This window comes from Lonchura striata, chromosome 4, assembly GCF_050655825.1.
Source record: "Lonchura striata isolate lonStrDom1 chromosome 4, ASM5065582v1, whole genome shotgun sequence".
NCBI lineage: Eukaryota > Metazoa > Chordata > Aves > Passeriformes > Estrildidae > Lonchura > Lonchura striata.
This window is the reverse complement of record NC_140706.1, coordinates 22,248,436-22,271,140: the sequence shown is the minus strand read 5'-3', so window position 1 is coordinate 22,271,140 and position 22,705 is coordinate 22,248,436. Positions and strand designations below refer to the sequence as shown.

Here is a 22,705-nt window from a genome sequence, read left to right as displayed (position 1 = left end):
CAACAAAACCTACCTGAAATTCCAGGCCATAGTTTTCTCTGCAGAATTCTCTCAGCTTAGGATACACATGTTCTCTTAGGGCTCTCCTTTCTGCTATTGTATCTGTGTTGTGGAAAAACATGCTATTAACAATATTTATATAAACTCTTCTTTTAGTAAGGGATGCAGATTTTTCACTTAAAAATGAACCCTTAACCCACACAGAGTGCTAATGAAAATCAAGTGCTGGGATCTAATCCCCAAACTGTATGTTGTACAAACACATGTAAGTATTAGCATGCGTAAATATATGTACAATCACATAAATGTGTTTGTATGTGTCAAAATTATGTTTCATATGCATTTTAATGTTGCAGCATATTAAAATTCAGCTGAGCTGAATTCATTTTGTAATTCAGCAGTCAGAATTTCTTTATCGTTTTGACTTCTATTTAGTTTCCAAAAGCTTTCCAAAGACCCAGTTCTGATATAATGTAATTTTTACCATGCAAAATGACATAGTTTGATAATGAATTGTCAATGGCAATGACACCAAAATTATTATTAAGTTCAGTATGTCCAAGTTAATCTCAGCACATTTATATAAAACATACAACTTACAGTCAAATATGAAGTAAATTTGGTTAGCAGTAATAAATTTTATTGTCTTTCACAAGACTACGTTATGTGATGGATTTTGCTACATTGTAACTGAGTTGAGACCACACAAAGATACTAAGTTATTTCCAAAAATAGAACAAAACTGCTGTAAAACCCTAGCTCTGAGTGCAATGTGATGAAAAATGAAGTATTAACTTATAAATGATGGAGAGCATCTACTCCAGGTAACGCATTATTTGTGTAACTGCCCTGGAACAAAACAACAGATTACAACCGATTTGATGTTTCCCATATTGTTGCAAACAATAGACATATATGGAAATCTAACAATGCTTTAGAGCCACAATCAGAGCCACAGCTGATATACCTGAGTCAGATGTCTGTTCATAGAATCATGTCACTGACTTATGTTTTTATCTAAAAGATATAGGAAAGTATAAAACTTGTAATTTAATTTATTACACCAAACGAATAATGTCCTTCTCACTATTTAAGTGTATCTATGAAATATTACACAAATGTGTGGTATAATTACCACTTATTTTCATGAATAGAAAGCTAGCCAGAAACATCCAGAGAATTATTTCTCCTGAAATCTTCATCAAGATAAAAAAGTCTATACCAAAAGGCTCAAAAGTACAGTCAGGTTTAATTCAATTTATTTGAATTACCACAGTTCTTCCTTCATAAACTTTTGATGTGGGAAAAAATCAGAGATGCTTTCAGAAAACATCCCCTCTAAGTGAAATAATGTAATACAACGCATTTATGCTTTAATGTTTTAAAATATACTATGCTTATGTGTTCTGACAATGGTCCAAGAAGCATTAAAGTGCTTGATACATCACAAGCTTTCCATTTGACTGTCCACATGCCACACAAGGTGAGATCCTAAATCTAAACTGTAGAGCTCTTATATATCCAATCTGAGCACTGGTAACAAGAGAGCCTGCTCTGGGCTACATTTGGATGACTGTAGCCTCAGTTTCTCTGGGGCAGTCATTACACTCCTCTCCCTGACACTCCCTGGCTGCACCAGGAGTGCTGTGCCCAGCTCTGGGAACGCCAAATCAGGAGGATAGGGAGGAAACTGCAGAGACTTCTGAGACAGAAGCCAAAAGCACGTGGCCTACACAGAGGGATAGAGGGATTTGGGCATGTTTAGTCCAGTGACGTGTGTAAGAGGGAGCCCATCCAACCTACAATTACTTCTAAGGCATTTACAAAGATGATGGAGCCAAGCTCTTCATGCCAGAGAGCACAACCATGCCATGAGAGAGGTTAGCCCGTGACCTGACCTAAGTACCCCTTGCAACCTGCAGCAATCTTCAGGAGAACTTGCAGGCTTGGCTGAGTTACCCAGGCTGCTTGTACACTGCCAGAGAAGACTTTGGTTCCTATCTGGGCTACTGAAGCAAAGCTGTAGAATAGACTAGCTGCTGCCAATGACCCAATGTCCAGGCCATATGTTTTTCAAGGCATTTTACTTTATATTGAGCTCAACCCTCACAAACATTTGGAATGCATTTGGTGAGAACCTGGAATTATCTTCCTGTTTTTTATCAAAAACGAATCCATGCACACCAAGACCCCCCTGTGATGTGAGTCAAAGTGTATTAGATAGCGATGATCAAGAGATTCACTTCACTTGCAGATCTGGCTGAATACAGACACATCCTATAAATATTTAGGAATGGAGTGACAAAACCAGCACTCTCAGCTTAGAACTGCCTGTGTTAGTACGTAAAAGGGATGGATGAGTTGCTCCCTCCTTAGGATCCACAGTCATTAATTTTCTGTCATACTTTAGTGTCTAAGTCATCCTTTCCTTGCAGAATGTAGTACACAGCTAACAAGGCTAATTAGTCAGAGGGTTGCACGATGCCAACACAGCAATATTATTTTGGCTCCAAAGCAATGATGTAGCTGTACCTTGTGATAAAAGTTTGGTAGAAGAATACGTATTCTAATTTTTGCCTTAACACAGGTTAATTTTGGCATGCAAGTTTATGAAAACACAGTGCATCATATCTTCATGACCAAGTAGAATAAACACTGTTGAAAACCAACTTATTACTCTGTTACTGAGATAAACCAAAATGGTTCCTGCATTTTTAAATGAAAATCAATCATGACTACAGCTTGGTTATTAAGGAAGCAACAATCCACACTTATTGTATGCCATTAATTAAATGTGACAACAAACAGAATGGTCTTACTAGGGGTATAAAATAGGCAAAGTTGTAGGAACAACAACAAGAAGTAGTACTGGAAAAAGCAGAATTTAAGAATGAACATAATTAAATGATAAATGGGAAATATTTTGCCTGAGGTTTACAACAGATAAAACCATATTCTACTTTTTGTTTATGTCCATAGGATTTATACTGCAGAACCCCGCTGGTTCTAGTTTTAGAACATGGGGCTGTTCCCTGCAGCTTAACGTGCAGCGTCTTGTTCAGAAAATGAAACAACACACTGCAGGAGTAGTGCTACTTTGTAATATCTTAAAAATGAAATAGAAAAAAACATTCCTTCAACTAGAACTGTGGTCTGGATAAGACACTTGGCATACCCATTCTGTATTTTTATTCCTACCTCCATATCTAATGGACTGTGCTTATCTAATTGGAATTTGAGTCTGGTGCTTCTATTAATTAATTTTAAGAATTCCTGTATTTGAAATCAGCTTTGAAACTTTAAGGAAACAGAAATGTATATAGTTAAGATAAACTCTGGTAATTAATATGGATGGCAGATAAGCTAGTTTAATTAAATATAGTCTAAACTTGATTTAAAGTGAGAACAAATCTGTGAAGCTGGCAGTTCCTAACAACGTCACACAGGCAAATTCCACCTTCCAGGCTGCTTCTGCAGATGAACAGATTAACTAAATTACATTCTTCTAGCAGCGAAAATGAGACGGTATTTGTGAGATGAGCTTTCTACACCTCTTAATGTTAATTCTGATACTCAGAAATACAAATAATAGTTCAGAATAAACTGTGGAAATGAAACTACATCTGAAAAAACATAAGAGAAAACTTAAAAGCCCCCAACCCTAAATTTCTCTCCAGTATTTAAACAAACCCAAACCCACAAGACAGGGATTTGCTGAGTGCACATCTGCCATACAAGAGCCACCTCTTGCAGGTGGCTGCCTCCTAAGCCATTCCATAACCACACTGTCCTGCCTACCCCTACATTTTGAACTGATGGAGAATGCCAGCACACCCTCCTTCTCCTTGTGCTCCCCAGGGTAATCCTGAGGACTGAACCGAGTTAGTCACATATCCATCTATATCCTTTCTCCTGTCCAATAAAAACAACTGTTTGTGTGCAGTGTGATTTCTGCAGGCTTGTAGCTCAGTCAAATCACTGCCAGTTTTCATTAGAGTACGCCAAGGTGCTGCTTCTCAGCGTGAACTATTCCCATGCCAAAGTCTGACCTTCAAACACAAGCTGTTCTGCTATTAAAGTCACTTACTTTATTTTAATAGAGCAAGTACATTTTTCAGTCTTGTGTTAGTAAACTGATGATGTGTATTTACAAACAGTTGCCAAACATTCATCTCTGGGATAAAATAAGTCATGGAACACAGCCCTGTTGAAGAAAATTTCAAAATGTATATGCAAGTGAAGAGAAAGAGTTAACATGGGCCTGATGGAACTTGCCCATTTCCAAGCACCAGTTATTCTGTCCTAAGATCAAATAGTTTATCTTCTTGCTGGTGCTGTACTGGTTTCAGTTCAGCAGTGATGTGAATGGCTGCTTTCATGTATGTGGGTTGCAGTCAAACATTGAGTCTACTCAGTCAAGGCTTGATGCAGCAGAACAAGGAGATTGCTCAGCCCCATTCTCCTCACATGTGTTGAAAAGTTGGTGCCAATGTGGGGACACTGAGCCCCACTGACCACAGTCAGAGGAGCAGCACATTCAGGTTGACAATCTGTTAATGGAAAAATAACCTGTGAGTATCCATGCATGGTGCAAGCTAAGGTCCTCAAGCAAAGGACAATCCTAAGCAGGGAGGGTGCTTGCCCTGCCACTCTGACTGACAGAGGAACACTGCAATACCCAGCTTGAGAGAGCCAGCAGGAAAACTGCTGACTGACATAACAAGTTGAGGAAGGCAGCCGAACCTGGAAGAACCTGGGCAGAAAAAAAGAAAAAAAAATAAGAAAAAAGCTGCTCATGCAGCTGTTCAAGGCACCACAGAAACGAATGTCATATGGGGTCACAGAGCTGTCTACAGGTGTCATCTCCAGGCAGTCACCCAAGAAAGAGTGACTTCTTTCAGTACGTGGAAGAAACAATTTCTGTATCACCTCTTCCATTCTTGGTGATCTTGTGCTTTGCTGTGGGTCAGGACAGACACTTGCTGGAGGTTTTCACCTCATGTCTTTCAGCCCACTGCTCTGCTGCCGTAGTCTCCTGCCCAATTCACACTATTACATTTATTACCACATAATGTTGGAGTATCTTGTGCAACTGTGGAAGCCCTGGATGAGCAGTGAACTTCTGATCTAGTCCTGAATGCATATCCACTAAGATAGCCAGCTATTTGCTTTCTCTAAGTTTTCTAAATGTTTAGGTTAGATAGAAGGGTAGAAGGATTTTTTAAAATTGATTGCAATATTAAAAAAAATGTGGGTATTTTATAGCCGTTGTCTGTTAACTGCAGTGAGAATTTCTGCACTTTAATTATCTAAGGTTAAAAATTACTTAGCAGTTGTGCCAAGTAAGAAGTGACTGCCAAGCCTCTTAATGCTAGTATGTTCTTGACTCATATGAGTGTTCAACTGAATCATTCCTTTTAAACTGCCCATTTCACTGATAATGCACAACAGCATTGTGTATTACAAGTGCTACTACAAACTTCAAATACTAGGACGTAACATGCCCCTAAATAGCATGGAAAACCTGTCTCTGAAAATAACACCATAATAATAAGTAATTTTCATTTCTATAGTGCTTTTTATCTCATTTGCAAGCAGTGAGTTTTAATCATGTAGCAGGTAAGAGAGGGGAAAAAATATTTGAGCTCCCTACTACCCTTGCCTTCCTAGAAAATGAGCTCTATAGACACTGTTGTCATTTTTTTTCCCCTTGGAGTTTCTGTGAGTAGAGAGCATTAGAATAGGCATCCAAAGCTTCCCAAGATTAGGTAGATCAGGAATGGTAACAGGTTGGTCTGAGTCAATTCTCCCTCCCCCAAACAATGTCAACCTTTAGGTCTTCACTGGCTCTCTGGAAGGCAAGTAAGAAACTGGACAGACTGAAGACCATTCATTAATTCAACTAAACCCCACAACTAACTAACCATCCAAATAAATCCGGATTAGCAAAACATGGCAACATTACTGTGATGTAACACAGCTGTCCTCACTCCACCTGATGGTCAGAGCTCTCTCAGGAGATGCGCACAAAGTCTGCATGACTCAACCTTCTCAGTTTTTAAAAAACAAAAATACGAGACTGGACTAAGCAGTTCAGCCCAAAGGAATGTCTGCTTGTCATGAAAGTCAGAAGAAATAATGAAAAATAACATTAAGATGGTAAGTAATTCTGAAATGTGTCTCTCAAGCAGGAAGAAATGACAGGACGTGATTACAAATTTGTGATCTATACCAGAACACTCGTACAAACACACTTTCAAAACAAAAGACCTAACTAGGCAGGATTCAAAATGTAGGGTGTAATTATAAGTCTAAAACTTCTAGTTGCAGCAATTACCTCTTCTTTTTTTAGCCCTAAATCAAGCAATACCTGATTTGAACTGAGGCATAGTTTTCTCTAAAATGTTCCATGTTGTCAGTTCAGTAAGGTGACAAATATAAAAACCACATATACATTAACTGAACATATGCAACGTGTATTTTTTTAAATTATGTTTTTTAAATTATAATGGCCAGATTTCACAGTGTTATTTTATAAAATACCCTGCATCTTGATTGCTAATATGCTTAACCAGTGCCACCTATTGGTTTAACAATAACACCCAAACAAACAAAAAGGTTGGCTAGTAAAATCAGAGGGGTCTGACCCATGTTAAAATACAGAATTTAGGGGAAACATCAGTATTAAACTGATATAACAGAAGGGAAAAAGTGCTTCCTATATCAAAATATCAAGATTCAAAATTTCATTATTCACATTATTGTCTTCCCATTTTGAAAAAAATGTTGGTTTCTGACAGTTCTATTTTGTGTGCAGCATGATTTCATGAAACAAATTTGTAATTGGATGCAAAAGATGGTGAAGTTAGTGGAAAAAATCTGCTAATCTCAGCAGATTTTAAATGAAGTTCTACATTTGGCATGTACTGAAAGCCTGAATCTTTTGATACCTTACTAACTTCCAGAGAGTCTGCATGAAATCTCTCAATCCATAAATAAATCAACCAGTAAATAAACAGTACATACTCTTGTATCATTTTAGGGGTGATGATATGGATGAAAACTCTGAAGCAGAATTTTATCTCACAATGTGTCCTGATCAACTAACCTCACATTACCCCTTGGGAACACAGCACCCTTATACATAGATGTTCTTAAATAAAACAAGAAGAGTCAGGTTGGCCTGGAATCCCCAAGCCTGCACGTCCTCCCTGGACTGCTGCTTGGTGCACAGGTGTCCTGGTGTCCCCTGACCGTGATTTGTGGCAAACACGGGATGCGAACGCTCTGCGCGCAAACGCCACCGCAGGCTGCGGGCAAAATCTCTACAGGGGGAGAGCTTTTTGCACTCTGCAAACTGCACGAGTGGAAGAATTCAAAAAACTCTAATTCTTTCATTTAATAAAGCGAGTCAGGAAAAGCTCCTGAAAACGTGACAATTTGCAAACCATTATTGTGGTACAATTAAATAATGTGACAGGAGAAACTGAAAATACAGCACATTTAGAAACATTAAAATTAAGTCTGAAAATTATCTCTGCAGAACACCAAAGGTTATGAAAAATAAGCCCTGGAAAAGAACAAGGCCTGTTAGGACAAGAATTTGCTACAGTGATCAAAATTAATGTGAAAGAAAATATTCTTGTGAAATCTAAAGGAGGAGTTCTGAATGAGTTGTAGAAAAATGAATTAACAGACAACAGAAATAAGGACTAGTGCAGTACAAAAGTTATGGGCAAAAATCCCATTGACTCATTGAGAGGTGTCAACTCACACTTCAAAAAATGATGGAATTTTCCAGAAAGCAGAAAAGAGGCTTACAACACTGGAAAATTCTTTTAACAATTAAGTTATGTGCACTGCAATAGCTTTGCTACTTTTCTTCTCACCTCACTAGACCAAAAAGAAAACCATCACGGTGTGTTACTATGGCACTTAGGGTAGTGAGGCTGTGGCAAGCAATAAAGCAAAAGGATGTCACAGACATTCTTCATCCTAACTGCAGGTTCAAGTGCTAGAAGAGAATGAAGTAGTTTGTTGTAGGCTTTGAGAAAGCATCAAGCAAAGCAGAGCCCTAAAAAACCACAAGAAACCCAGGCTCATAAAAGCACATACTTAATTCACAGTACAGCCTGGTACAGGACCATTACATATACCTCATTCTGAAGAAATTCCAATAAACACTCCTATGTGACTTTGCATCTGGCAGTACTGCAAAACAATGGAAGAGCTCTGCAAGCACTGCTGGCTCCTTAGTAAGGTTGCCCTTCCTTTATCTAAATTTTCTGCTTTAAGTGCACAAGTCATGGAGTTCCAATCCAGCTTGCATTCTTCCTTAAGTTTGGTACAGCCACAATTTGGGTGACTACAAAACTGGCGAGGTCTGGTTGGTTGGGCCAACTGGAAAAGCACGACTGAGAAATGTTGCCTACTGTGTGGGCTACAAGTGAAAGATGTGAAGGCTTTTATGCCAGAAGATGAAAAAGTCTCGAACCTGACACTTTTGGGTGTGCAGAAGCACCCACATAAGAATAAGAGTTGCTGCTTGCTATCAGTGCAGTAAGTTTGCATCAATACAGTAGGAGTTTTCTTTGCAACAGACTTTTTTTCTTGATGCTAAATGGGGAGGATTAAATAACATCACTGAGCAGTCAGAATAGCTCATGGCTGTTGTAGAAACTGTTATCAAAGATGAATAAATGAAATGACAACCCCAGCAAAGGAGAGCAGCTGCAAGAGGGCATTAAGCCCAGGATAACGGGACTACATGAGGGAGGGATGCCAGATACTCAACTGCAGCTTGCCTGAAGAAGAGGATCTCCGCTGATTTTAAAGGATTACTTCACTTAGTGGCAGACAATTTCAACCTAGGTATTAACACCCACCAACAGGCCCCATGATACAACATTTTTTAAAATGAGAATTCCAAATGGGCCTGCACTGAAACTCATTACATATGGCCAAATAATTTACAAAGCTGGCTCATTTATATGGATTATGTAATATATGAGAGGCAAACAGTGATTGACATGTAAAGGAAGAGTGATTTATGAGACCTTGTTCTCCTTACCCTTCCAATTCTAATGATTCATCTAAGCATTATTTTTAGTGAAGATTATATAATCCAGTCAAAAAGGCCATTTTTAATAAATTCTAAAATGTACCTGTTTTTATCAGCCAATCATTCTTCTGATGCCTTGATTTTCCTAGCTATTGCTTTCCTGCTCTAGGTTTTATTAATTTCCTCTGCTTGCTAACCACATTTTGATGATTATATGTAAAGGTAACAGTAAATTTGCAGTTTAACAATCTTGAGGAGTTAGAAATTAAAAAAGGCCTATACATGTTCTAGTCACTTCAAGAAGCAGATGTAGTTGAAACAAGTAAGTTTAATTTCTCACTAATACCTTATACAAGTATGATACAGAAAAGAATATTTAAAGAAGACTTTCAAATGGCATACCAATTTAATTAATTGGTGACTGAACTACAGAATGTTTCCCAGATTAGCACCTTCAAATTACTTTAACCATCCTTCCCAAATCTTTACTCTTATTTTCCTGATTATAATACCCAGTGAGTTATAATTACCTTTAAAGGAGGATAAAGACCTTCTGTCCTGCTATGGTCTCAGTGGCAGTGTAGAATCTGGCTGAAAGGGTGGACTTTATTTCCATTTTTTGCACTGCCAGGCAGTATCAGTCTTTCTCAGTGCCTGCAAAGGTATTTTTACCTTGGCCACCAAATAGAGACAAATTAATCTTTTATCTGCCACACCTACACACAGTTAAAGGCAACTGAATCTATAACTGGAGATTTTGTTTGAAACTATTTTGAATTTACATAATGACTGTGAGGAGCTGACTGTGGCATTAACATTGGAACAATATACCAGCAGTGGAATTGCTTAATAGTATTATATAATATTATACATGGCTGATAATAGAAAGTGTAAAATAGAACATTTTTAATTAAAACAGGTAGAGTGTAAAGAGATTATTTGCATTTTAATCTCCGTTTTCCTAAAAAAGGGAGGAATAAATGATGAACTGTGTTTTCTACATGTCTTCTGTTCTCTTTTGAGAAGTATTCTTAACACATTAACTAACATTAAACAAATCAGACCAACAAATTACCATGTAAACAACAAAAATCCTGCATATGAGTCTCCCATTCAAAAATAAACCACCAAAGCAAAAGCTGTAACATGAGCCATAACATTATAGACACTTCATAAATGCCTCATTTCCAAAAAAGCTTTACCTGAAACAAGCAGACCACTGCAGGACATACATCCATGATAGAGTTATCCTTACAGGAGTTTATTGATTGATATTATCTATCTTTTGTACAGATGCCCAGATTGAGTTCCCGGCATGGTAAAAGGATGAGGAGGAAGAAACTCTATTTGATAAATTTGTGAATAATTACATACACCAGTTACTGAAACTTATGCTAAACAGGGAAGTTTTCAATAATTTTTAAACTTTTGGTAATTTTATTGACTAATGAGCTTATTTGTGTTTGTATGTTACTTGTAAACCTGATCGCAGTGCTATTGGAGACGTACCACTGCAGCATGCTGTAAAGTTTGCTTTCCTGTGTATTTTCTTAACTGGTTTGGAGACAGCTCATGAAGAGTGAGGTAATCTGCCAGGAATGGCACAGGTATGTTTGCTCCTGCTTCAGACAGGAGGACAGATCTGAAAGCCTCAAGAGGTCCCTTGCAGCCCCTGTAGTCAGTGATTTGCACAACAAAAAATGACTAAGGAAATAGCTGTCCCAGGTCCCTTGGACCCCTGTTACAGCCACACACCTGCTTTAGGTGGCATGTCATCCAACCTAGTGACACTAGCTTTGCTCACCATAGATGGCTTACTTCTTTATAATCCCTTGTCAGGAATGACTTGCATTTCAAAGTAAATCATGATCCAAATTTTGCTAGTGTTTTAATGGACCAAATTAGGGATCACACAGAAATGCTTCAATAACTTAATAATTTTTCATCACTTTTAAGTGTAAAACAATACATATGTACATAAAACAAGACCAGCATCAAACAGTAATGTGATTCTATAATTTTCCAAGTATTTTCTAGCAAACAGTCCTACTGCTCACTGATATATGAGCTATCAGAAATATTATAGAGTGAAAAATATACATTTTCTTCAGAACTTACTCCTTTGTCTTGCCAGAACAGTACAGGCTGTGAATCTAGCCACCAGGAGAACTATCAAGGAAGAAAATATTTTTATTTTGATCTCCTCTTACAGAATTTGAGGAAGTTATTACACAGCACTAGATATAGAAAAATAAAAATATTAACTCCTGAATTAAAAAACCCACTTATAAAGTAGTCATACAAGATTTATGTTTAATCATGACAGTAAAGCAAGATCCTCTAGATGTGTCATGTTGGCATAGTTATGTGTGGAAAATTCTTGATAGTAACCCTTACGTTAGAGTTCTACATAACACTCCTTTGGATCAGACTTCATACCTTATGCTCCTTAGATTGTTGAATGCTGTCATTTCCTTATTTATTTCTTGTTTTGGCTCCATTTTAATAACTCTTATCGAAATAAGGACATTTGGATATCTAAGTCTTCACAGCTAACCTCTCTTTCTATATAAAAAAATGGATCATTGCAATGATGATTTTGGATAAAGTTACTCTCTTAGGGAGATCTGCTTCTAGGTACCCTTTCTCCACAGATACTCTCACATTTGTTTTTTGAGATCTCTTCTTTAGGTGAATGCGAACTTGTTCATTAAAAAATTCCCAATAAAGTTAGCAGAACTAGGCATTTTGCTGGGTATTTTACTAGGCATTTTACTGGGTAAAATGCCATCTCAAGATTTGGAAAGGTTGTTACAACTACTAAGACTATTGACTAATTAGTAAAGCAACTAAACAAATTAATGGAAGCAAAGGGTCTCACAGGTTATTAATCACAAAGAAATCACCTTCATAATTTTGTCCCTGTCGTGATTAATTATTCTTTCATCATACATCTGAAATTGCCGGGGTCAGAGAGGAGTATTGGGTTCCTCTGGTCTAACTCACTAAGCCTGATTTTACTGCATTTGTTTCTTGTTTATCTTGTATGTAACAGCTGATTCGCTTAACTCTGCAAGTAGGGATAACACCTCTCATCTAAAAGTATTTAACCTACATGGTTACTCATTGGTTCTCAATAATTTAAAAGTAATCTTAATCTAATATTTTAAACTTAACTTAAACTCTGAAACTAAAGCTGTCCAGATAAGGCTCTTAAGTCATCAATTCTCCTTTCATCTTAATGTTTTGTAAAACATTACTAGTTAAAGACTAAATAAGAATTTCACAAATAACATTGCTATGTATCAGGCATACACTATAATAACTATCTATCTCAACACCTATTTCAGTTTGGAGATTCATAAAGCCTAGATGAGACTGTGAAGGTATTCAATTGCTAGTAGGGTAAAATGGGCTCTATTAATAAATATTTTCAAGGGTTTAATCATACTACAGAGGAGTGTTACTATACTGAAGACTGCAGCTCTGCCACCCCAGGAAATGCTAGGAGCAGGCTGAACAAGAGTGTTTGACAGGCTCTAACAGTTTGAAATCTGACCTGTTTAGCTTTGTGATCAGTCCCAATTGTTGATACATACAACAGCATGACTCTGGATTAAGTTCAGTGTGGAAGTACATTTTCCAGTCTTTCCAGTTTCTGGCAGGAAGTGTATTTTGAACACTCTGATAAATCTAGTCTCTAAAGGTGACTTTCTTTCTCTAGATGCATATTCTGCACAAGAATGGCTGTAGCTGCACAGGCCTGAGGTCTGCCCAGCCCAGTGTCCCATCTCCAACACAGAGCAATAACAGGTGGTGACAGAGGGAGCTCAAAACCAGGTCAGAGATGGAGCCATTTAATTATGGTGGTGGTGAGGTGGCTTAACTAAAGTTGCATTTGGCACATGTTCTCCTTACCCAGAACAGCACCATGCACATGGCACATTGCACTGATTTGAGTCTTCTTACTATTTACTCTGCTACACTGCTTGTTTTCAGCTACCTGTGATTTAGCCCTACTCCCCTTTTGACTACAGATTTGGTAAGTAAAACCTTCTCTCTGATACAAGCCCTATATTAACGAGTAGTGTTAGGCTTTATTTTAGAGGTGCACTGACACAATAATTACTAAATTGTATTCTCTAATTCTATCTATTATTATCCTTCTTTAATTAAAATTCCAGGAAGGGGCTAAAGCAGTTTTCTTGAACAGTGCTGCCTATATTAAAATCTGCCAGATTTCTTTGTAATCCATGCACACGACTATTTATGATATTCTATTTATATCTACCACCTTCAATATATTAAAACCTTAAATTAATGTAGGTAGATACTACTAATGTATTACTGCAGCCTGAAATGATATCACATCACATCACAAAATACTTGTTCAGCTACTAAATTCAAAGAAATTTCATTTGTTTTAGATGAAAAGATTACCACTTGGGCACTGTCCCATATCTTGAATTGGAAGTTTAGTAACTCCTTGAAGTTTTCTTTATGTGACATATGTTTTAAAATTGTCCTAACAAAACTTAAAGCCTAATGTAGGATTTTCTCTTGCGTGTTCACAAATCTGTGGACACATGCCCACACAGACATTGTATGCAAGTTTCTTAAGAGGAATTATTTTCCTGCATAAGCTTAGAGATAGGATGCCAAGTTATGCAGTTATGTACCTTTTGTAATACACTGCTCTTATGTGATTACACAAATCCCACTACAGAATACACGTGGCCTCCTTGAAATACAGCCCTGGAAATCCTCTCCAGCTTGCTGCCTAGCAGACTGCTGCTCAGCTGAGAGGTCATCCCACTGTCCTTCAGCAGGCAGAAAAGAAGCTTCCCCCTCTAGATTGGGGAAGGCTCTGGGACACTGCCTGCTTGGTGCTGCCTCTCATTTAAAGGTCTCATACCTTGCTGAGGGAGCAATTCACAACAAAGACCCAACTCAACACCACTGCTGTTCATCATCTAATACATTCTTTGAGAAATTAATATCACATGAAATTTACACACTTGTTTAATTGTCCCTCACTGTACTTAGAAATTGTGTCAAGAGTCCAGAAGCTCCCTTTCATCACTGAAAGAAAGCCACTGTCCCTAAGAACGAGGCACAGTCCAGCATGCAAATACATCTGAAGAAATAAAGTAATATTTGCCAAGTTAGAAAGAAAAAAAAAAGAAATTGTAGGTAGGTTCTGCTTTGTTTTAATATTACTTCTTCAACGCTATGAAAAGCAGTGATACTTCTATGTAAAGCCTTCGCTTTTACAACAGCATTCAACAGAATCTAGGCAACTCTTCAGTGTTGCTAGAAATACAACCTTGAGTAATACCCTTTGAACATACTCAGTTCTCACAAGAGAACTGAGCATTACCAACAAGTTTGAATATAGTCTATGACAGTGTGACTCGAGTGTCACACATCCATTTATACCATCCTATGCAGTTTAGAGTATTTTACATAATTTATGTATATGTGTGCACAGACAACTATAGATACATAGAATTACAATCTTAATATTTTTAATATTAAAAATAATGGACACATGGTCAAAAACTTTAAGTAGATAGTGTAAATACCTAATCCATTTGAAGCCGATAACTCCAGGTGTTGCTACCAGGAAGATGACTGAGTTTCAGGTAATTTTGCTTATTTCTAAATAGCAAGAAGAAGCCACAAACCCAATAAATTATATAGCTTGCTCTTTTACTAAAATACCACCACTCAACACCTCTTGATTATAGTATTGTTGCCAAATGCACATCCTACCTCTTGGGCACATGAATGAAAATTTTGTGGAAAATTAAACAAAAGTTCTCAGTGCTTCCATTTGCATATTTGGTACATTTAAAGGAATTTCTTAGCCAAGTTCACAGGCTACATAAGTAGACAACCCACATAAAGAACAGGAGGACATGAAGAGCAGTTCTTTTCATACAGATTGTCAGATTATTACAGTTTTTCAATTTTATCTCCGTGACAGAATAACAGCAACAAAGGTTTGAGGATCTACTTGGCAAAAAAAACATCCTGGCTGGTTCTGCCTTGCAAAAAAAGTTAAAGCCTACATAAGACTTGGTGATACAGTCTCAGGGAAAGTCAGATCTTGCTTTTTGTTCAACCACCCCAACAATAGAGTTGTTTCACAGCACAGAGAAAATAGAAAATTATAGGAGCAGAAGTACTGGAAATCTCAGGTTGCTTTCCAACTTAATAAACTGCTGGTATCTCTAACCTCTGGACCTCCTGAAATAAGACATATTTCAAGTCAAGATTTACACCAAACCTGGGTACTTTTAATGATTTTTCTCCCCCAAACTCTGAGATACTTTAAAACTACTGAACACCTTTTTTTCCCCCCGCTCAAGTGGTAGCTTGGTTTTTGACTCTTAAACACTACAGTGATGTGCGTCACACAAAACCATAAATAGGTATAAAATTAGGTAACCAGAACTAGCACTTAGCACAAAAAAAGTCTTGGAGTTATTTGTCTCCACATCTCCGCAACACCTCCTTTGCAATTTCATACACTTGAACATCTGTGGTTTTCTTTAGCTAAGGAATAAATTCCACTCCGATTATATAAAATAGTCTTTATAAAAAGATCTTCATGTAACATATCCAAGTAGGGACACCATATGTTATTTTGGGACCGGTCAGAACGGACCATCATTAACTAAGCATTATTCTGGCTTTTGAATATCTTTCCACTTTAACATTTCCTCAATTAGATTTTCCTTAAGGAAAACAATATTTCCGGTAAAAATAATATAACAGGCCTTGAACATGCTAAGAATGCCAAATTATGCCTTTCTCTTATCACATATAGTAATAACTTTGTAAATAAAGCAAGCATAATTCTTCATCTGTTTTATCTACCCTCATGTTCTAAACTACAACTTCACATGACGTTTTTTTCTTTCACATGTACATAAACATAAATAAAACCACATGTAATTCCTGCAAAGTAGCCTACAACAACAGGTCCAAATGAAAACACTGGTAAGACCTGTTTCTACAGCCATTATTTAATTCTTCTCTAGTTAACAAGACTAACTGCTGGTGGCAATTTTGCTTTACATGTCATGAGACTATAAGTAAATTTGGCATTGAACACTTATACTTCACTACAACTGAGTGTTTTTCAAATTAATATAATGTTCTGGATGATGCATGTCAATGGACATGAACTAAGATGAAAAACTGAATAGTAAATCAAGAAAACTCAAAGTCATTCAATAGCATAAGACAACGAAAACTCACTCTGGCAATTCATGGGGAAGCTGGTGAAGTTTCAGCTGTACAGGTTGGTTTTATACTGTGCTTCTACATGGAATCATTCAAGTGGTGGTAATATCAGTGGTTTCTTCTAATAGAAGAAGAACTTAATTTTATATTTCTACATGTATGCATAGGACTTCATACTTAAGATTGTTAATCATGTCAAAACTAGTAGTTGGTTTAATAGTTTTAAAAAATGGGTACTGGAGACAGAAATCATGAGGAATTAAACAGGGCTGTTAAAGTATGTTCATGATCTCATCAAAGCTGTTTGTTCAGCAGAACATATTAACAGGCTAAAAATGGCTAAAAAACTATTAACTGTCCAGCAATCCAGTGCTGGAACTTAGGAAGTATGCAAGGGTTCTGCTCAAAGGAGAGTGCAGTATGTAGCTGAAAGAGTGGCTGGGAAAGGGATCATCCTTACCATGTGAAGTGCTAGGTGCAACCCTGTTTACACTTTGAGATCAGGCTGGCTAACACCACCGGTGCCAGGACACACTCAGGTTCTATATAAAGGTATTATCATCCTGTCTGCAGTAGAACCACCTGTGTGTAGGATTTGGCTTTATGCATATCCTTTTGTCAGTGCATTCATTTGTTTCTACTGATTACTAAGGTATCTTCACAACTAAAACTCCAAGAGCTCAGAGTAAAAAAATTATCCATGTCTTAACTAATTGAAAAAATAACAAGACTTTAAGTCAAACTAGCAAAGGGCTGAATTTCTCCACTTTCAGAAGAACCAATAGGATTTAAAATGTTCAGAGTTTTGACTGCTTGTTTCAATTCACTGGATTTCATTCTCAAGATTTCCTAACTCCATTTTAGGAACCAGTTTCAATGAGAGCTCATAATACTTGCTTACACCACCATGTAACTTCTTGAAACAGCCAACTTTGCAACACAAATGATTTTCTGTGTGAAGTAGTGACAAGAATCATTGGACTGTTCTGAACCTATACAGGGATGATACCACAGTTTCATGTAATGGCATGATAAGGGAGTTTATACCTGTTGTTTTTCACATTAACTGTATGTTAATGGCGGGCACCTACACAAGCACTACTGAATGGCAGAGAAATCGTCATTAACTGACTTGCTGTTAACAGTGCACAGATTGCTAAATGGAACAGTAAAGCACTCATTACAATCAGGCTAAAATGACTTACTTTTCTTATTTGCTTTGAAGTAATGGACATATCTTGATAAAACCAAAACCAATGAAGATCTTCAACCTCTCTTAGCCAAAATGCCTATTTAAATGCATACTCAAAATATTGCTGATTGCTTATATCTACTGAAATGTGAAAACAGATTTATTTGTATTCAAATAATAGAACAATGTTAGTTTCTGAAGATCTGGTCATTTTCAGTGATATGAAGATGGATTAATTGATATCAACAACTTGAGCAAGACAATGCTGCTAACTACTAGGGAGAATACAGTTTTATTTATCTACAAGATTTCCTCTAGAAAACAAAGCTGCAAAATGAAGCAATCTTACTCCTACTACCCATGCTCACTGTCTCCAGTTGTTCTTTTTAGGGACTTCTAGTTAAGAAATTTTTCAAATAACCACTTTCCTACTTGCATAATAAAAACATAATTCATTTCAATCATACAAAAGTATGTTTATAAAGAACAGACCAAACACTGATTACCAGAGTTCTCCCCTACACACTTACTAAATGTAATTCAAGAAAACTTCTTTTAGGTATTTCTTGTGACTGCTAGCAGGAGTAATTCATATGCTTCTCTGACACCATAGTTCAAGTCTACCTCTGTGAGTCTGGGGGCTCACTGCCCTTTTCAGGAATGCTCTGCATCAAGAAGAATGAGTATAAACTGTAGTGATATGCTGAAAATTAACAAGGGAGTCCTTAGTCTTGCAAATATAAATTGTAGTTGAATGTGTTAAAAGGTTTACCGAGTAGGAATACTTCAACCTTTTCATCTAGAATTTTTGCACAGTGAACTTTTTCAAATGTTTTACCAACAACAGTTCTATTTCAAAGTAGTTTACTAGATGATGTCTAAACCCCATTATAGGCTAATTTCTTGTTTATCTATGTTTCCTTTTTCAAAAGTCATACATCAACAACAGTGCTACCACCAATAAATAGTAATGGTTGTTTCTTGTCATTGAGAGTCCTTAAATGTTCATAAACAAAACCTGTAGCCACCCTGAAATATTTAAATTTTATTTTAAAAGCAGGAGCAATGTCACAGATAAAATACTTGACATGAGGAGTGTTAATCATTGTGACCATCAAGAAAGATAATGTAAACAATCCTAAAATGTTTGAATTGTTTTCATTCAGTGTTGGGATTTTTTAAAGCTGGTATTTTCAAATTGCAATTCCAGGGTAAAATCCTGGAAATGGTTATATATGGCTTTAAATCTCAACTTTCAGAATGCGTTTAGTGGGTTTTCTATTTTAGCAAATAACTAGCTAACATACCAAGCTACCCTAAATGTCATTCACATCAAATGCAGTGGCATCAGCAGCTTCCCAGTTAAGGCAATGCCGGCAGAAATCCATTTCTAATTATTCACAGTAGTTTTCTTTCAGAGTTTCAGTTTTTCTAAAAATCCTCAGTAATTTTCTTTCAGAGCCAAATAGATTTTTTTTTTTTGTAAATTATCACTATTTTTATATCTCATTGCTTGGATTGCAGCAAAAAACTGCAAACATTTTCATGCCCTCCTTAAAGAAGGTCATCTTTTTAAACAAACAGGGATGTTGAATATGAGACCAGAGAGTTGCTTTGTGTTTAAAGCAAGTAAGAAGTGCTAGAGGTGTGGGAGTTCTTCAAAGCAGCAAGCACCACTCCCATATTTTTTTGCTTGTGAGCACTGTTTCTCACACTCCTGTAAGTATTTGTGCCAAGATAATTTTCACTTAAAAGTTCTAACTATTTTGTTGTTTCAGGCATGATTTTCAGATCTCTGATGTTTGCATAAAAGGTGACAGTATTGTTGAATTAGAAGTGTTGGGGGGAAGGTGGTGGGTGGTGGTGTGAAAGAATTGTGAATACAGTGGGCTCATTTTTTTACAGACAAGTAACGTCATAAGTGTGAACACTTAATTTATTATTTCTGTGCTTCAAGTGGGAATATGCTTCAGCAACTCCTATCTTACAAGTGGGAATGACACCTCCTGAATGTATGCAAATTCCTGGAATCAAAGGGTAATTTTAAAAATAGGCTTTAAACAGCAGGATGCCTAATTAATTCAGATACCGGGTATACGACCCCGACTTTATTAAGCTAAAACTGCAGATTTCAAGGCATGCTTCCTTGGAAGCAGCGTACAGCCGGGATCAAAGGATCACCTTATCTGTAGCCTCAGCCGGCTAAGACCTGCTTTCATTGTGCTATGAATCTACCGGAAACTCTTATTAACCGGTCCCCCCAGGAGAGCTCTTCAAAACACCCCCCTGAAAAGCCTGCCCTTCGCTAGAAGGCAGCCCGCAGCCCGATTCCGCGTCTCCAGATCCCCGTGTGCCCTGCAGCTCCGACAGCGCAAAAAGGGGAGGATACCCCGCGCCCCGGTGCCTTCCAGGGGTGTCATTTACAAACATCAAACTTAAGGAGAGACATACCCCGGTGCCTCCGAGCTCGTACACCCACACCCGGCAAAAGCCCGCCCCACAGCCCCGCTGCCGCCTCGCCCCGCGCCCCACGGCGGAGAGGGGCAGGCGCCGGTCCGGCCGCTGGAGCGGGGCTGCCCGGGAGCGGCGGAGCGGGGCCGGGGCGCGGCGCGGGCGCTGCGGGCGGCAGGGGGAGCTGCGGGGCGGGCGCGGCGGCCGCGGTTACCTTCGGGGTTGGCGCTGATGAAGACGCGGACGCTCCTGCCGCTCGGCACCAGGTGGGACGGCAGCGCAGAGAGGTTGCCGGAGAACGCCGCCCGCCGCAGCGCCGCATCCCGCGGGCAGGGCACCCTGCCGCCCGCCCCGGCCGGCCACATCCCGCAGGGCGAGCCGCCGGCTCAGAGCAGCCCCCGGAGCGCCGCGGCGGCGCCGGCAGCTCTCGCCGGCTGAAGGGCAGCGGCCATACGGACGCTCGGGCTGCCCGGGGCCGCCGCCTGCCTCCGCGGCGGCGGTGCGGCTGGGGCTGCGGCCGGCGCCGGAGCGCGAGGGGAGCGAGGAGACGATGCGCCGACCGCCCCCGCCGCTCCCTTGCGGCGGCCGGCGGCGAGGAGGGCGCGGGCAGAAAAGTTTGCGGCGGAGCGGTGCCGGGCGCGGCGGGGGCTGCGGCGCGACGGCGGCAGCCGGGCCCCCAGCGCCGCCCGGCCGGCCGGAGAGCGGCGGGAGGCTGCGCGCCGGGAGCGCGGTCTGGCCGGCGAGTCGCTCTGCTTCCCCCTCCGCCAGCGAGGGTTTGCGGTTTCCAAAGCGGAGACGCCTCCGGTGAGGCTGACGGCGCCTTCGCTCCTCCGAGTGTGTCACAGCCCCGGGATCGGATTTTTATAGGAAAACTGCTGCCGGCTCATCCTTTGGACTCGGAAGAGTTCAGAGCCTTTCTTGTGTTGTGTTCCGTAATCTGCACAGGAGTCCTGCCTGCTCAGATACAAAAGAGAGATGCTCTTGCTGCTTTTTTCTTTCCTTTGTTTTTAATCAGTTATTTATTTATCGGAATAAATGAAAAGCTGCGGTTTGAAGAATGAAAGAGACAGGAAGCAACGAGACGCGCCGCCGGCGGGATGCGGTCCCTTTGCAGCAGTCAGTGGCGGGGCATCCCGTTGGGCAGCGCCGATGAAATATTCAGGAGGGCGGCGGGGTCGGGCCGCGGCTCCGCCGAGCGCGGGGGCGGGCGGGGGCGGCGGGCCGGTCCCCGCTGGAGGGCGGCGGCGCGGGGCGGCGCGGAGCGGAGCGGCGGCCCCAGCCCCGGCGGGCTCTGGGCGAGCCGCGGAGTTTAGAAACCTCCCTGGGAGGGGCGGGCAGGCAGGGACATGGCAGCACGGCGGAGAGGAGGGGCTGGGGGGCCAAGGAGGGGTGGGCACGGGGCTGCGGACAGCCCGATGGGTCTGTGGGCCGTGGGAATCCCTTCTAGGGGGGAGGATTTGTCAAACACTCTGCAGGTGTTTGTCCGTGTTTGAAAGGCTGGAGACAAAAGTCTTTAACGCGGGTGGTATTTATACATTTTATGTGCTGTAACTGATACAAAGCCGATTTTGTCTATTTCCTGATATATAATACAGTATGTACAATGTACACGAAACAGTCTTACTGTGTTTTTAAACGCAGTATTTAAGACCTGTACTCGGTTGCTTTACCCCCTGCGATGCCGTGGTCCCAGCCGGACGAGTTGCCCGCTGTGGCAGCAGTAGGGGAGCCTGAGCTGGCTTTCGCGGAGGCAATGCTAAAGTAGGTGAAGCAAACTACTCAGCTCTGTTTCAGAAACGAAAGTGACAGCCAGATGGGTTCCTTAAGTACTGATGAGCAGATTTGTTAAAAAAAAAAATTCCCGATTTCTTAAAGAAATATGGCTTATGTAGAATTGCATCCCGCATGTATTTCCATGTGAGTATAAGGGAGTAAATTTGGTGTTGTTTACTTGCTTTTGCTTTGTTAGTTCTGCACCCCATAAATTTTGGGCTGAGTGCAAACGAAACAGAGATGTGTATATTTTCAGATTCCTCTAAATTCTGTGAACGTAGCTGGGCAGGAGAGAATGTGCTTATGTGCAAAAAGGAAAAATATGCAGCGTATATTTCAACCATTAATATTGAGATGTCAGCATTGGGCAGAAGGGTTGTGGGACTGTTGGGAACTGAATGTCCAGGAGTTGGAAAAATTCCACTTTTAATCCAAATGTATTCCTGTAGGAGTTAGCAGTGTCCAATAAGGAGCTAATATCACTTGAAGCCTGTCACGGTAGACATGCATATTTATCTTCTCTCTGGATTCTCTGATGCTCTGTTTAAGACAAGCCTGAAGCTTTGGTATAATTCGGTTTAAAAATCTGACAGTCGTGAGATGCAATTCCCTAGGAAATGAGGCTTCTGTTCTTATCTGCACTTCCCTTAGCCTTTGTGTAGCCAATAGGCTTAGGCGTGCCTTTTTCTGGCTGGTGTCATGAACAGGTAATTTCTCTAATACTGAGATGAAAAGCAGTTCCTTGAGGCTGCAGACAGTTAATGTGTGCACTAAGGAAATGATTTATGGTGTGGGCTGAGTTACATCTTACATACTTTGCTGAGACTTAACTCTCAGCTGGGCCATCTCCTTTGCTTCTCCTGCATAAACTACTAGGCAGTTCTTAGGTAAGAATTTGCTTGTGGAAGCAGCTCCCGGTAAGGATGCAGAGACTATCACTTCATATGGCTGCTGCCTTAGTGTTATCATTATTT

At 39.8% G+C, this 22,705-nt stretch overlaps 1 protein-coding gene across 2 annotated transcripts in view; it reads right to left on the bottom strand.

Annotated features, from left to right (window-relative positions):
* NWD2 (NACHT and WD repeat domain containing 2) overlaps positions 1-21,175 on the bottom strand; it is a 51,636-nt gene extending 30,461 nt beyond the window's left edge. The window contains exons 1-2 of one of the 2 annotated variants that reach the window (XM_021533148.3): positions 20,173-21,175; positions 14-102 (exon numbers count right to left, since the gene is read on the bottom strand). In XM_021533148.3, coding sequence (XP_021388823.1) covers positions 14-102; positions 20,173-20,323 — 240 coding nt within the window. In that variant the 5' untranslated portion in view covers positions 20,324-21,175. Of the gene's footprint in view, positions 1-13; positions 103-9,591; positions 10,454-20,172 lie in introns of those variants that run through there. The other variant, XM_085578569.1, reaches the window with a different exon arrangement.
* Between the last annotated feature and the right edge of the window lie 1,530 nt (positions 21,176-22,705).